At 50.6% G+C, this 12,482-nt stretch overlaps 5 protein-coding genes and 1 non-coding gene across 6 annotated transcripts; 3 read left to right on the forward strand and 3 right to left on the reverse strand.

Moving 5' to 3' along the window:
- Positions 1-880: 880 nt before the first annotated feature.
- LOC135135982 (5S ribosomal RNA) lies at positions 881-999 on the forward strand. Its single transcript, XR_010281666.1, has one exon. It is a non-coding gene; the product is annotated as a 5S ribosomal RNA (ribosomal RNA).
- A 1,100-nt stretch (positions 1,000-2,099) lies between these two features.
- On the reverse strand, positions 2,100-2,490 carry LOC135135875 (histone H2B). The gene has a single exon (XM_064064995.1). The coding sequence runs from the start codon at positions 2,488-2,490 to the stop codon at positions 2,119-2,121; it is 372 nt and encodes a 123-aa protein (XP_063921065.1). The 3' UTR covers positions 2,100-2,118.
- A 739-nt stretch (positions 2,491-3,229) lies between these two features.
- Positions 3,230-9,840, forward strand: LOC135135749 (histone H3). The gene is made up of 2 exons (XM_064064871.1): positions 3,230-3,239; positions 9,422-9,840. The coding sequence occupies exon 2, from the start codon at positions 9,430-9,432 to the stop codon at positions 9,838-9,840; it is 411 nt and encodes a 136-aa protein (XP_063920941.1). The 5' UTR covers positions 3,230-3,239; positions 9,422-9,429.
- LOC135135882 (histone H2A) lies at positions 7,858-8,232 on the forward strand. The gene has a single exon (XM_064065001.1). It carries the CDS (start codon positions 7,858-7,860, stop codon positions 8,230-8,232), a length of 375 nt encoding a protein of 124 aa, XP_063921071.1.
- On the reverse strand, positions 8,650-9,138 carry LOC135135746 (histone H4). The gene has a single exon (XM_064064868.1). The coding sequence runs from the start codon at positions 9,136-9,138 to the stop codon at positions 8,827-8,829; it is 312 nt and encodes a 103-aa protein (XP_063920938.1). The 3' UTR covers positions 8,650-8,826.
- Positions 9,841-10,274: 434 nt separating the features above from the next.
- On the reverse strand, positions 10,275-11,060 carry LOC135135952 (late histone H1-like). Its single transcript, XM_064065080.1, has one exon. The coding sequence runs from the start codon at positions 11,058-11,060 to the stop codon at positions 10,275-10,277; it is 786 nt and encodes a 261-aa protein (XP_063921150.1).
- Positions 11,061-12,482: the final 1,422 nt, after the last annotated feature.

A 12,482-nucleotide genomic window follows, 5' to 3' on the forward strand; every position in this document is an offset into this window, starting at 1 on the left:
TTTTTTTCCGTACGAGATCGATCGACGATCGAAATTGCACGTCTGACGAAAATTTCCTTGCGGATTTTTCCAAAAGTTTCTTCGTTTCGAGTGTCGTTTTCGAGCCGGGATCGAGCGCGGAAACCCGCAGCACCGCACCGACGGCGAACGAAAATTCTTTCTTCGATTCACGTGCGATACGTTTTCTGTCTTTCCTGTGGCCGCTTTTCATAGTTTTATTTTCTTTTTTTTTTTTTCCTTCTTCTTTCGAAGATCTGAAAGACTACATTCTATGGAGTTTATTTAATCTATTATTGTTTACAGACGAACGAACTTCGAACTATTTTAACATCTTTCAACTATTATTTTTTAATTCAATTCACTTACACTTTCATTATTATATTATCAAGGCAAGTGTTTTTCAAAGCATTCATGAACCATCGAGATACGGCGAATTTATGACGGCGGTTGTTTGTAAAATATTGCAAATGCTGCTTTTTGGGTTATATTTATATATATGTTGTCCGGGACTTGTTTTTTACGTATATTTACGATTACATTCACACACAGGTGGCCAGGTGGCGGTAGGGTAATTAATCCGGCGGACGAAGATGGTTTATGGTTTGTTTTTACCTACGTCCGCCGTGATTGTGCCTTATGTGCCTGGTTCGTCTCTTTGTCGGTCTTGTCGTCCTTTCCCTATCCTGTCGGTGGCATTCGTCTGTTAGTTGTACGTGCGTGATGTGCTTGTTTGTTTGTTTGTTTTGTATTTTGTGTTGCAGACCGCTGCGCTGTGCTGCGCTCCTCGATCTTTGATGTTCGTTCGTCGGATCTTGGCACTTTTGCTTCGACGTTTCGACTTCTCGGATCCATTTCTACTCATTTTTTACCCTTATCATCAGGCAACGGCCATACCACGTTGATAGCACCGGTTCTCGTCCGATCACCGAAGTTAAGCAACGTCGGGCGCGGTCAGTACTTGGATGGGTGACCGCTTGGGAACACCGCGTGCCGTTGTCTTCTTCTTTTTGTTAAACTTTAGTTTTTAGTAAAAAAACGATGTGTTATTATAGTAAATCGTAAGTTGTTAAGCTAGTTTTTAATTTAGAATTTAAGTTAGTCGCTAAGATTTTCCACTCGCGTCCTTCGACCCCAAATTTTCAAACACTCCGCTCCCTTCTCCCGACCGATTTTTTGTTTTTGTTTTGCCCTATCGCGAACACCCCCCTTATTCTTTTTTTTTTTTTTTTTTTTTTTTTTTTTTTTAAGTCCAAAAAAAAATTTACAAGTCCAGATCAGATCGAGGTGTCGCGTAACGACACTCTACTAGGTTTATAAAATAATGGATATTTATGTCTGCGACGATAAAATAAAATTTAAAGCACGACGAGAACTTATAAACGAACGCCGTACATGGACAACGAGATCAGAATCATTCAGGAAGACTCGAAAAGAAACGAATCGATGATTAAATATCTTTTAATTTGAAATTTATTCACGCTCGATCGTGAAAATGCAAAAAAACGGCCGTTTTGTTAGGAACATGCGTTATTTATCGTACGCGAGTTCCTCGAACAGACGGCCAGTATAGATTTGCATCAGTTTCGTAATTCTAGTATTAAAATAATGATAAAAAACGCGACCGTTTTCTTCTCGATCTTATGATTTCCTGATAAAATCGATCGTAGAGAGCACAGCGCTTCGTTATGAAGAAATAAATAATATAAATTCCTTCTTGCGGCGGGGGGAAAAAAAGAAAGAAAAAAAAAACAAGTACGTTCCCGTGACCTGACTTATTTACATATCGTATAAAAATCGATCGATAAAAATATATCGCTGTTTTTTAACATAGTTTCATTTCGAAAACCTCTAACCGAAATCGATCGTACGTACGTACGACGCGGACGGAATTTAAACATCGCACACCCCGAAACGAAAAGTATCATTTTATTCGTTCATTTAATAATCGAATAATAATAAAGGGGAAAGAAACATTCTCGAGGTTCGTTAATCTCTTATTTGTAAGGAATGCGATTTGTGGTTCTGAAAAGAACCGATTTGTTTGTTGTTGTTGTTGTTTTTTTTTTTTTTCCGGAAAGATGGACGACGGACGACGACAGAAATGATAACAAAATCATTCTACTTGGAGCTGGTGTACTTGGTGACGGCTTTGGTACCTTCGGAGACGGCGTGCTTGGCCAATTCACCGGGCAAGAGGAGACGTACGGCGGTCTGAATCTCCCTGCTGGTGATGGTCGAACGTTTGTTGTAGTGGGCGAGGCGGGAAGCTTCGGCGGCGATACGTTCGAAGATGTCGTTCACGAAACTGTTCATGATGGACATCGCCTTGCTCGAGATACCGGTGTCGGGATGTACTTGTTTCAACACCTTGTAGATGTAGATAGCGTAGCTCTCCTTCCTCCTGCGCTTCTTCTTCTTGTCGCTCTTCGAAATGTTCTTTTGGGCCTTTCCGGCCTTCTTGGCGGCTTTACCGCTAGTCTTGGGTGGCATCTTCGAATATTCGATAAGAGTTTAACAGAACAGAACAGAACGCAACGCTACGCTCGGTTCTCGACGAACGAATAAAAATATCACTTTTTTTTTTTTTTTTTTTTTTTTTTGGTGGAGGGGAAATGTCTACGCAGACCACCGTAATGGTTCTTGGCCTCTTCTGCGGCCTACGGTGGTACTGGGGGAATGGTTACCGCCCTAAAACCCCTCCTTCTTCTGCTCGGGTACCAGGACATTGTCCCTTACACCCACAACGCGCATCCCGGTAGACACAGCGGGGGCTGCGCTACCGAGCTCGGTTGAGCTATTGATTGCCTAGGAGTTGGCCCCCATCGTCGGCTCTTCCTCGCGGTCCTGCGGCCGGTGGAGAGATCTGAAACAGAAAAAATGCGCTATGCGCTGGCGTTAGATGTGCAACACCTTGGAGGCGATGCGGTCGGGAAGTTGGGAAGGCCGGGAAAGGCCGGTCGGTGGAGACGGCAGGTGGTGTTACTTGCCGATTCGGTCTTCAAGCAGCGCCCTACGGGGCCGCTTGCGACTGGGGGGGGCTTCCTCGTCGAACTCGTAGTCGACGGCTTCTCGCACCAGGGGGTTGGGGTGCTCTTCAGCTTTCCTGAAGGCTCGGAGGGCGACTTCGTGCAGGAACTCCTTCAGCGGCGGGAGGTTGGCCTCTCGGAGCAGTTGGGCGTTTCTGACGAACCATGGGGCTTTGAAAACCTGTCGGAGAATTTTCGTCTGGATAACTTCCAGACGGTGGAACTGGGTTTTGGAGGGTTCATAGCTCCAGGCCACTGAAGCATAGGTCATGGTGGGGCGGATGATGGCGCGATACAGCAACAACTTGTTCCTGATCGACACCTTACTGCGCCTTCCGATCAGCGCAGACAACGAACCCTTTATCTTGTTCGTATTGGCCACGATGTAGTCAATATGAGGGATAAAGGACAGCCGTTTGTCGACGATGACACCTAGGTATTTTGCTTGGCTCCGCCAAGGGATGACCCGGTTAAACATCGTGACGTTTCCTTCAGGCCCAGTACGTCTTTTCGAGATAAGAAGCGCAGTGCTCTTTTCTGGATTGACTGTAATGAGCCATCGTTTGCACCACTCCTCCAGCGCATCCACGGCCTCCTGTAAGTAGGAGGTTACGAGATGCGGCATTTTGGAGCGCGTAAGGATAGCCGTGTCGTCCGCGTAGATCGCAAGGCTAGTTCGGGGGAGTTTGGGTATGTCCGCGGTGAAAACCGCGTACAGGAGCGGGGAAAGCGCCGAGCCCTGGGGGACTCCTGCGCTAATTGGATGCTCCGCAGATAAAGCGTGCCCAATGCGTGCTTTAAACGTGCGGGAATCCAGAAAAGATTGGATGAGCTGCACCATCGCCAACGGCACGCCTGCTTGGTGAAGCTTGTAAACAAGTCCATCATGCCAGACGGTGTCGAAAGCCTTCGCAACGTCGAGGAACACCGCGCCAGTCAATTGTTTCCATTCAATTGATTTTGCGGCGAATTCGACTACTCGGAGGAGTTGTTCGGAGGTTGAGTGTTGGGGGCGAAAACCGAACTGTTCATCGGGGACTACGCCTCGTTCGTTGACGAACTCAGCTAGCCGTTTCCGAATCACACGTTCAGCGATCTTCCCCACGGACGAGAGGAGACTGATGGGTCGATGATTTTCCGGGAAAATGTGATTTTTCCCCGGTTTCGGGATGAAAATGACGTGGGCTTCTTTCCACCTAGCTGGAAAAAGACGGAATTTAAACATTGCATTAATTATACCTGCTAGTGCGACGATGGCTTCGTCGGAGAGGTTCTTCAATGCTTTGTTCGGGATGCCATCTGGGCCTGGGGCTTTCCTGGGTTTGAGGAGTCGGATGATTTCGCGGATTTCGTCGGGATGGACTTCGCGGATCTGGTCGTCTTCGTCGGGTTCTGCCATTCGAATTTCTTCGACGGTTTCCTCGACGAGGTCCAGGTGCTCGTCATCTGCATCAGGGTCGATGTTCGTCTGGCATTGGTTCTCCAGACTGTGAGCGAAGGCGGCGGCTTTGTCCTCTTCTGTGAAGACGATGCCGTTGTTCGCGCTGTGGATCGGTGGAAGTGGCCGCTTGTCGCTTCTCAGCGCATTGGCCATTTTCCAGGTCGATCCGTCCACGGTGTTCAGGGATTCTAGTCGTTGTTCCCACTGCTCGTTCCTAAGATTGAGCAGTGCTCGCCGGACTTCCCATTGGAGGCGGTTCGCTGCAGTCCGGTCGTCCTGTTCTCCAGTTCGTCGTGCTGTTCGTCTGGCTCTGTTCTTTTCCCTGATGAGATTCGCGATACGCTGTGGTATCGCGGGCCGTTTGAATGGCCGCACAGGGCGTCGAATTGAGGTCGCGTCGATGGAGGCCCGGATACGATTTTCGTAGTCCAGGGTTGCTCTTTCGACTTGCTCGCTGTCCTGGAAATTCGTTACAAACTCACCAAAGTTGCCCTTGATATGTTCGGCGAATTTCGTCCAGTCCGTGGTCGTGATTATGTTGGCCGCGGGATCGTTGGGTTCGTTCCCGATGCGCATAATCACCGGGAGGTGGTCGGAGTGGAGCTCGTCGACGACGTTGACGTCCACTTCGTGTCGGAGATTCTTGACGAGGGCAATGTCCAAGACATCACCTGGTGCATCTGGTCGGGCTCGGTGGTAGAACGTCGGTTCCTCGGTGGAGATGACGTCTACTTCCGCGGTGTTATGGAGGAAGGTTAGGAGACGCCTTCCGTTCGCGTTGTTCTGGCGGCTGTGCCAGTCCGAATGCTTGGCGTTGAAATCGCCAGCTGCGATGGTGGCCTCTTCGCCTGCGACGAGGTCAGCGATGTCTTCAACCTGGAGCGTGTTGGAGTTGTTGTAACAAGCGATTAGGCGCAGAGGCCCTCTCGCAGTCACAACGGTTACCGCCGTCGCTTCTAGTTGTCGGAGATCGGGGACGTAAGAAGAAGAGTGTTTAATCTCTTTTCTTACGTAGATGGCCGTTCCTCTCCCGTTTCCGTCCCGTCGTTCCGTTCGGTGCAAGGTGTAACCCGGCATCTTGGGATCTCGGGAGTCCCACAGGAGGTTCGTCTCGTTGACGAGGATGGCATCGAGCTGGTGGTCTTCCATGAACTCTTCGAGTTCATAACGCCCGCTCCGGAGTCCATTGGCATTCCAGAAGGCGATCTGTAATGAATTTACAATTAGTGGCGTACTACCCATCTAATTTTTAAAAAGGAGGGGAAGGAATGCCGCCATTTTCTCCGCCATGGACTGCGAGTCCTTGGCGGCGGCGATGGCGGTCATCAGTTGGGTCTTTTGGAGCTGCAGGTCGGCCTGTTGGCGAGCCGTGAGGGCGACCTTCTTGGGAACGGGAGCGGGTTTGGGTTTTGGGGTGGCCTTGGGGAGGGCACCGCGTTTGGGGGCGGCGGTCCTGGGGGCGGTCGTCTTGGACGATGTGGGAGGCTTCTTGGAAGCCTTCTGTTGCTGCGATTTGGGGAACTTGGGACACCCCTTGTAGCTGGCCGGGTGTGGCCCGCTACAATTCGCGCATTTCGCGGGCTGCCTGCGTTGCTTCTCGCAGTCGCTGGTCTGGTGATCGGCGCCGCACTTGACGCAACGGTGTTCGGCCCTGCAGTTCCGCTGGGAGTGGTGGAACCGCTGGCAGCGGTGGCACTGGGCAGCATCCTTCCTCTTATGGGGCTTCTCCACCTTGACGGAGAGGCCGCAAAGTGTCTTCACCTCGAAAACTTCGGCCTTCTTGGCCATAGGCATCTCGGCGAGGACGAGGGGCATCGGGCGGTCGTTTCGGCTCATCCGACTGACCTGAATTGGTTGGAGACCCAGAGACTCCAGGTCTTCCAACACCTCCTGGCTGGCAACTCCTACGGCGATGCCGCGGATGACTACGCGGAGAGTTTTCTCCTCCGGGAGCGTGAAGGTGTGATACTGCACCTTCATGTTGTCCAGAAGTCTTACCAGGCTTCTGAAGTCGCTCACCTCGACCGGCTGAATGCGCACCCCTTCCGGGGTGGATTTCGCCTTCGAATACCGGATGGAGTTATCCGTCATCCGACGCGAAACTTCTGACCATCTCTGGCCGTCCCGCAGGATTATGGGCGGAATCCTGCTTTTCGGGGTGGTTGGGGGACGTGGTGACACCACGGGGACCTCCGTCTCCATGGTCTCCTCCTGGGGCTCGGGCCGGGGCTCGGCGGGGGTCTCGTCGACTACCGGGGTGGTCTCGGCGGTGGTGGCGGGCTTGGCCCTGGCGGTGTCCCGGCTTGGGCCTGCCGGGGGCTGGGGCTGGGGCTTCTTTTGCTGCTTGGCAGCATGGGGGGCTGTCTGGGGCTTGGCATTTTTCTGCTGCTTCTTGCCAGCAGCAGATGGGGCTGGCTTCTCCGTGGCCGCGGGCTTGGCTGGTGGCTTGGGCTTCACGGTCGGGGGCGGAGACGCAATTTTCGGCTTTTTGGCCGAAGTGGAAGGCGTGGGGGCTTGCTCCTCGCCGCTAAGGGCGGAGAACATATTGCCAGTCGTGAAGACTGGCTGGGGGGTGGGGGTGGCTGGCCTCTTTGCGCCAGCTCTGGCGGTGGGGACCTCCTCGAAGGGGGACTCCAGGGGGGCCTCTTCGGACGTGATGTCCATGGACTCGTCCGAGTCCGAGGTGTCATCGTCGGTGGAGGTCTCGGCCGGGGTGTAGACCTCCTCCATTTTCTTCTCGATCCTCGAGATCCTTCTGGCATGCTTCTTCAATGCTGCCTCCATCCTGGACACGATGGCCAAGATTCTCGACAGCATGGCATCTCCTGGGGCCCCTGCCTGCGCCATGGTGGCACTGACAGAGCCTGGGACGTGTTGTGGTTGCGAAATTATTTGTGCCACATCGACCACTAATCGCTTTGAAAAAAGCAGCGTAGCCGATGGAAAACGTTGCGAAACGTTGCACAAGGGATGCTAGCGATAGCGCGCTGAAAAGCACAGTAACGCAGCGAACTCGGTGAACTTCACTGGAGCGTTGGGTCACAGCACGACGGCAGATTCACAAAAGCAAAAAATATGCAAAAGCAAACTCACCACCGGAACAGACAACCTTCCTCTCCAACTGACGACTCACGACTGATGGTAAAAAAAAATATCACCCCGCGTGCGACTACTTTTATAACGGACCGTCTACCGACTCAGGCCACGCCCATTCGTCCTAGCCTTCCTATGCGCCGAACTGAACCGACCGCACGGAGGGTATAAAGCCTAAGCCGCGACCGCCGGTCCGATACATAACCGAATAACGCAGCAGTCGATTACGTGTGTCGTCGCCGCTCGTCGCTCGCTCTTCTTGTTTATATTTCGTTTTTCGCAAGAAAATTAAAGAAAATGTCAGGACGTGGAAAGGGAGGAAAAGTCAAGGGAAAGGCGAAGTCCCGTTCGAGCCGTGCCGGTCTTCAGTTCCCCGTCGGCAGGATCCATCGTCTCCTCCGTAAAGGAAACTACGCCGAACGCGTCGGTGCCGGAGCTCCCGTCTACCTCGCCGCCGTCATGGAATATCTGGCCGCCGAAGTTCTCGAGTTGGCAGGAAACGCCGCCAGAGACAACAAGAAGACCAGGATCATTCCCAGACATTTGCAGTTGGCGATCAGGAACGACGAAGAGTTGAACAAGCTCCTTTCCGGAGTGACGATCGCCCAAGGCGGCGTTCTGCCCAACATCCAGGCGGTCCTCTTGCCCAAGAAGACCGAAAAGAAGCCTTAAACTCTTTTCATTTTTTTTAAAGAAACGGACCGGACGGACGACCGCTTTACCGAGAAAAAAAAAGAAAAACAACAACCCACATCATCGGCCCTTCTCAGGGCCACTAATTTTTTTCAAACGATTAAATGCTCGCAAACTTATCTTAATGGAAAACAAACAAAAAAAAATAATAGAAAGAAAGAAAAGTACTTTATATGACACGATATCGTTTTTCGATTCGAAAACGTTAATTTTTTTCTTATTGTTCGTTCATTTTTAAGCTTTCTCTCTGTCACTTCTCGTGAATTTTACTGCAAACGTTTAAAAATACGTGATTTTAATTTAATTTTTTTCCTTTTTCCATTTTATATCGTCATTATTATTTCTTTAAAAAAAACCAACACAACCAACCATTCATTCATTCATTCATTCATTCATTCATTATTTATTCTCGACATATAGTAAGCGAAATTTTTTATTCGTTAGAAAAATTTTGTGGTTCTGAAAAGAACCGTTTTTTTTTTTTCTCCGATCTCGTTTGTTGTCGTGGCGTATATACGGAAAAGTCAAAGAATCAAAATCAGCGACGATTAAATTTCTTGCTATTGCAAAAAATTAACCGCCGAAACCGTAGAGGGTGCGTCCTTGACGTTTCAAAGCGTAGACGACGTCCATGGCGGTGACGGTCTTACGTTTGGCGTGTTCGGTGTAGGTGACGGCGTCACGGATCACGTTCTCGAGGAACACCTTGAGGACGCCTCTGGTTTCTTCGTAGATCAACCCGGAGATACGTTTCACACCGCCGCGACGGGCCAATCTTCTGATGGCCGGTTTCGTTATGCCCTGGATGTTGTCGCGCAGGACTTTGCGATGACGTTTCGCGCCACCTTTTCCCAAGCCTTTGCCTCCTTTTCCTCTACCGGTCATCTTGGAATATCTTCGAAGAAGCTTGCGAGCGACGTGGATTCAGAACGGTGTTCGTAAGGGAACTGCGAAAATTACGAAATTCGGCGTCGTTTTATAACGTTCCCGAGCTACGCCCATTTCTGGTCCCGCTCGACCAATAGACACGCGCAGAGAGCGACTTTGTAGCGGTGAACGTTATATAAGGTTCGCCGCGAGCCCGTCGGCCGTTATTTCCAGTCAACGTGTTCGTAACGTCCGTCTGCTGCGTGTTCGTTCGTCGATCGATTTTAATCTTTCGCTTATTTTTTCGAAATGGCAAGAACAAAACAGACCGCTCGTAAATCTACGGGAGGAAAAGCCCCCAGAAAACAGCTCGCCACTAAGGCCGCGAGAAAAAGCGCACCGGCGACCGGCGGCGTCAAGAAACCCCATCGTTACAGGCCCGGAACCGTCGCTCTCCGAGAGATCCGTCGTTATCAGAAGAGCACCGAACTTTTGATCCGCAAACTGCCCTTCCAACGTCTCGTCAGGGAGATCGCCCAGGACTTCAAGACCGACTTGCGTTTCCAGAGTTCCGCCGTGATGGCTCTCCAGGAAGCTAGCGAAGCTTACCTCGTCGGTCTCTTCGAAGATACCAACTTGTGCGCCATCCACGCCAAACGCGTCACCATCATGCCCAAAGACATCCAGCTGGCGAGACGCATTCGCGGAGAAAGAGCTTAAAAAAAAAAAATCGACCGACCATCAATCACACCGTCATCTCTCAACTGTCAGTTCTCTTTTCGAAAGAGACAAAAAAATCGGTTCTTTTCAGAACCTCAATATTTTTCCTAACGAATAAAAAATTAAGCAACTTTTTCGAGAATCGAATCGTTCGAAAACTTAAATAAAAGATAAAAAATTAAAATTAAGGCATGCAAATTCATTCATTCATTCATTCAAATCAATCTTATCAATCATTTATTTCTTTCTTTCTTTCTTTCTTTCTTTCATTCATTATTCGATTTATATGGTCGAGCGAAAATTTTAATTCGTTTGAAAAAAATTTGTGGCCCTGAAAAGGGCCATTTATGCGTGCCCCTTCGTCGATATGTACGATCGGAGCACCGCCGGGAAACAACAACAACGACGTCGTCGTCATCATCTTCTTCGAACGCTCACTTTTTTCTTTTCGGAGAAGCGGCTTTCTTCGCTTTGGCGGAGACGGCCTTGGTGGACTTGGGTTTCGGAGCTTTCGGTTTCTTCGTGGGTCCGGCCTTGTTAGATCTTTTCGCTTTCGAAGGAGATTTCGCCTTCGACGCCGCTCTGGCGGCAGCGGCGGCGGCGGCCTTCTTCTCTGCGGCGGAGGCGCTGGCAGCGGCGGCGGCGGCCTTCTTCGCTTTGGCCACGGAAGCGGTCTTCTTTTCGGCGGCGGCCTTTTTCGCTTTCGGCGCGGTCTTCTTCGAAACCTTAGAAGCCGCCTTCTCGCCGGCGGCGGCGGCGGCTCCGGCGGAAGCGCGTTTTCCCGCGCCTATCGCGGCTTTCTTCGTCCTGCCGGCGCCGGATTTCCTCTTCCTTTCGGCGGCGGAGGCGGCGGCTTTGGCACCGCCGGCGGTAGTGGAGGCCAACTTGAAAGAACCGGAAGCACCTTTGCCTTTCGTCTGGACGAGGGAACCGGAAGCGACGGCGCCTTTCAGGTATTTCTTGATGAACGGAGCAACTTTTTCGGCGTCGACCTTGTAGTTGGCGGCGACGAATTTTTTGATGGCCTGGAGGGACGATCCGCCGCGTTCTTTCAAACCTTTGATGGCGTTGGTCACCATCTCCGAAGTCGGCGGATGGGAAGGTTTGCTCCTGGGATTCTTCGCTTTCTTTTCCTTCTTGGCGTGAGGCGTTCCGGCGGAGGAGGCGGCGGCCGAAGCTGTCACCGCGGCGGAAGCTGTTTGATTTTCTACGTCTGCCATTTTACCGAACAACTGATTGTTTTTGTTATTAAAAAAAGTCGATGGTTATCGGTCGCACGATCGAATTTGAATAGTGGCGAAAACGAATCAATCAATCAATCAAAATACATTTATTCAAGCAATTATATGTTACAATTTGAACCTTAAGATATTTACAATACTTGGGGGCGCTGCTGAGGCTTAGGGCCTTTTCAGCGCTGGGCTTAGTTACAATATAAAGGGGTTATTAATTATCTTATTACTAACAATAGTAGGTTTGTTTACAGTTTTGTGCTTAAATAAATATACATTTCATTCTAATTCTTATGGCTAATTGTTGTCTTCGTGTTGTCGTCTTCTTTTCTTGAACTTGGTCCTGGTCCTGGGGTGTTGGTGGTGGCTGAAAGAGAAAAGGGGGTTTTCGTTGTCGTCGTCGTCGTCGGTTGTCCTTGTCCAGGTCTGGGTTCAAGTGGGTCGTGGGGCTGTAGGTGGAGGGGTGGTGTCGATGGCGGGGCGGGGACGGCAGCGTCAGCGTCCTCGCAGCGATATGGGTGTGTGGTCTACAAGCTCCTGGAGAGCCTGCGGGAGGTCGGGGTAAAGGGTTTCCAGGAGGGCGGTGGGTGCGTGTTTAAATTTGTTTTTGGGGACGCGCGGCAGGCGGTGTAGGAGTCTGTTATTCGCGGCTGGGTATTTGTATGATGTGTGTAGGTTTTCTATGGCTATGGTGTTGTTACTGGTGAGTGTTCTTTTGACGTATTTTTGTTGAAGTGTTTTTAGTCGGTCTCGGATGGGGGTTGCTTTTGTGCGTTGGTAGACGTGTTCGGATGGATATCTGGGGTGGAGTCTGTATGCCCGACGTAGGATTTTGCGTTCGCATGTGGTTAGTCTGTGTATGGCTCTGTTTGGGAGTGTCGCGTAGAGTGTTGCCCGGTAGTCGATAATTGGGCGTATGAAGGAGTTGTAGGTGTATTTGATGGTTTCGGGGTTACAGCCGCGGATGCGGCCTCGGATTAGGTAAAGGAGGTTGGAACGGTTTCGGATTTTTTTGAGGGAGTTTTCGAGGTCTGGGATCAGGGAACAGTTTTCGGAGAAGGTGATGCCCAAATATCGGACTGTTTTGTGTTTTGGTATTTGTTCGTCATGCAATGTTAGTCGCGAGTGTTGGAATTTGTAGCGTTTCGAGGTTGCACCAGGGTAGGTCATGCATATGGATTGGGATTTCAGGGCGTTGGGTTTGACTCGCCAGTTGTTGGCCCACGTTTCATATCGCCGGAGTGCTTCCTGTATGGTGGAGGTGGCTCGTTCGGGGTCTCGGTGGGACGTCCAGAACGCGGTGTCGTCGGCGAACATCCTCGTCTTCGTTCTGGGCGTATCTGTAATTGGAAAGTCACTGCAGTAAATGGAGTACAGTATAGGTGAGAGCGCGGAGCCTTGGGGGACCCC

The sequence above is a fragment of the Zophobas morio genome, unplaced genomic scaffold (assembly GCF_036711695.1).
Source record: "Zophobas morio isolate AGI-343-1 ecotype UQ-CSIRO unplaced genomic scaffold, CSIRO_AGI_Zmor_V1 ptg000025l, whole genome shotgun sequence".
Lineage (NCBI taxonomy): Eukaryota > Metazoa > Arthropoda > Insecta > Coleoptera > Tenebrionidae > Zophobas > Zophobas morio.

Coding starts and splice junctions, on each gene's coding strand:
- LOC135135875 (XM_064064995.1), bottom strand. CDS start 2,490: ATGCCACCCAAGACTAGCGGTAAAGCCGCCAAGAAGGCCGGAAAGGCC.
- LOC135135882 (XM_064065001.1), top strand. CDS start 7,858: ATGTCAGGACGTGGAAAGGGAGGAAAAGTCAAGGGAAAGGCGAAGTCC.
- LOC135135746 (XM_064064868.1), bottom strand. CDS start 9,138: ATGACCGGTAGAGGAAAAGGAGGCAAAGGCTTGGGAAAAGGTGGCGCG.
- LOC135135749 (XM_064064871.1), top strand. CDS start 9,430: ATGGCAAGAACAAAACAGACCGCTCGTAAATCTACGGGAGGAAAAGCC.
- LOC135135952 (XM_064065080.1), bottom strand. CDS start 11,060: ATGGCAGACGTAGAAAATCAAACAGCTTCCGCCGCGGTGACAGCTTCG.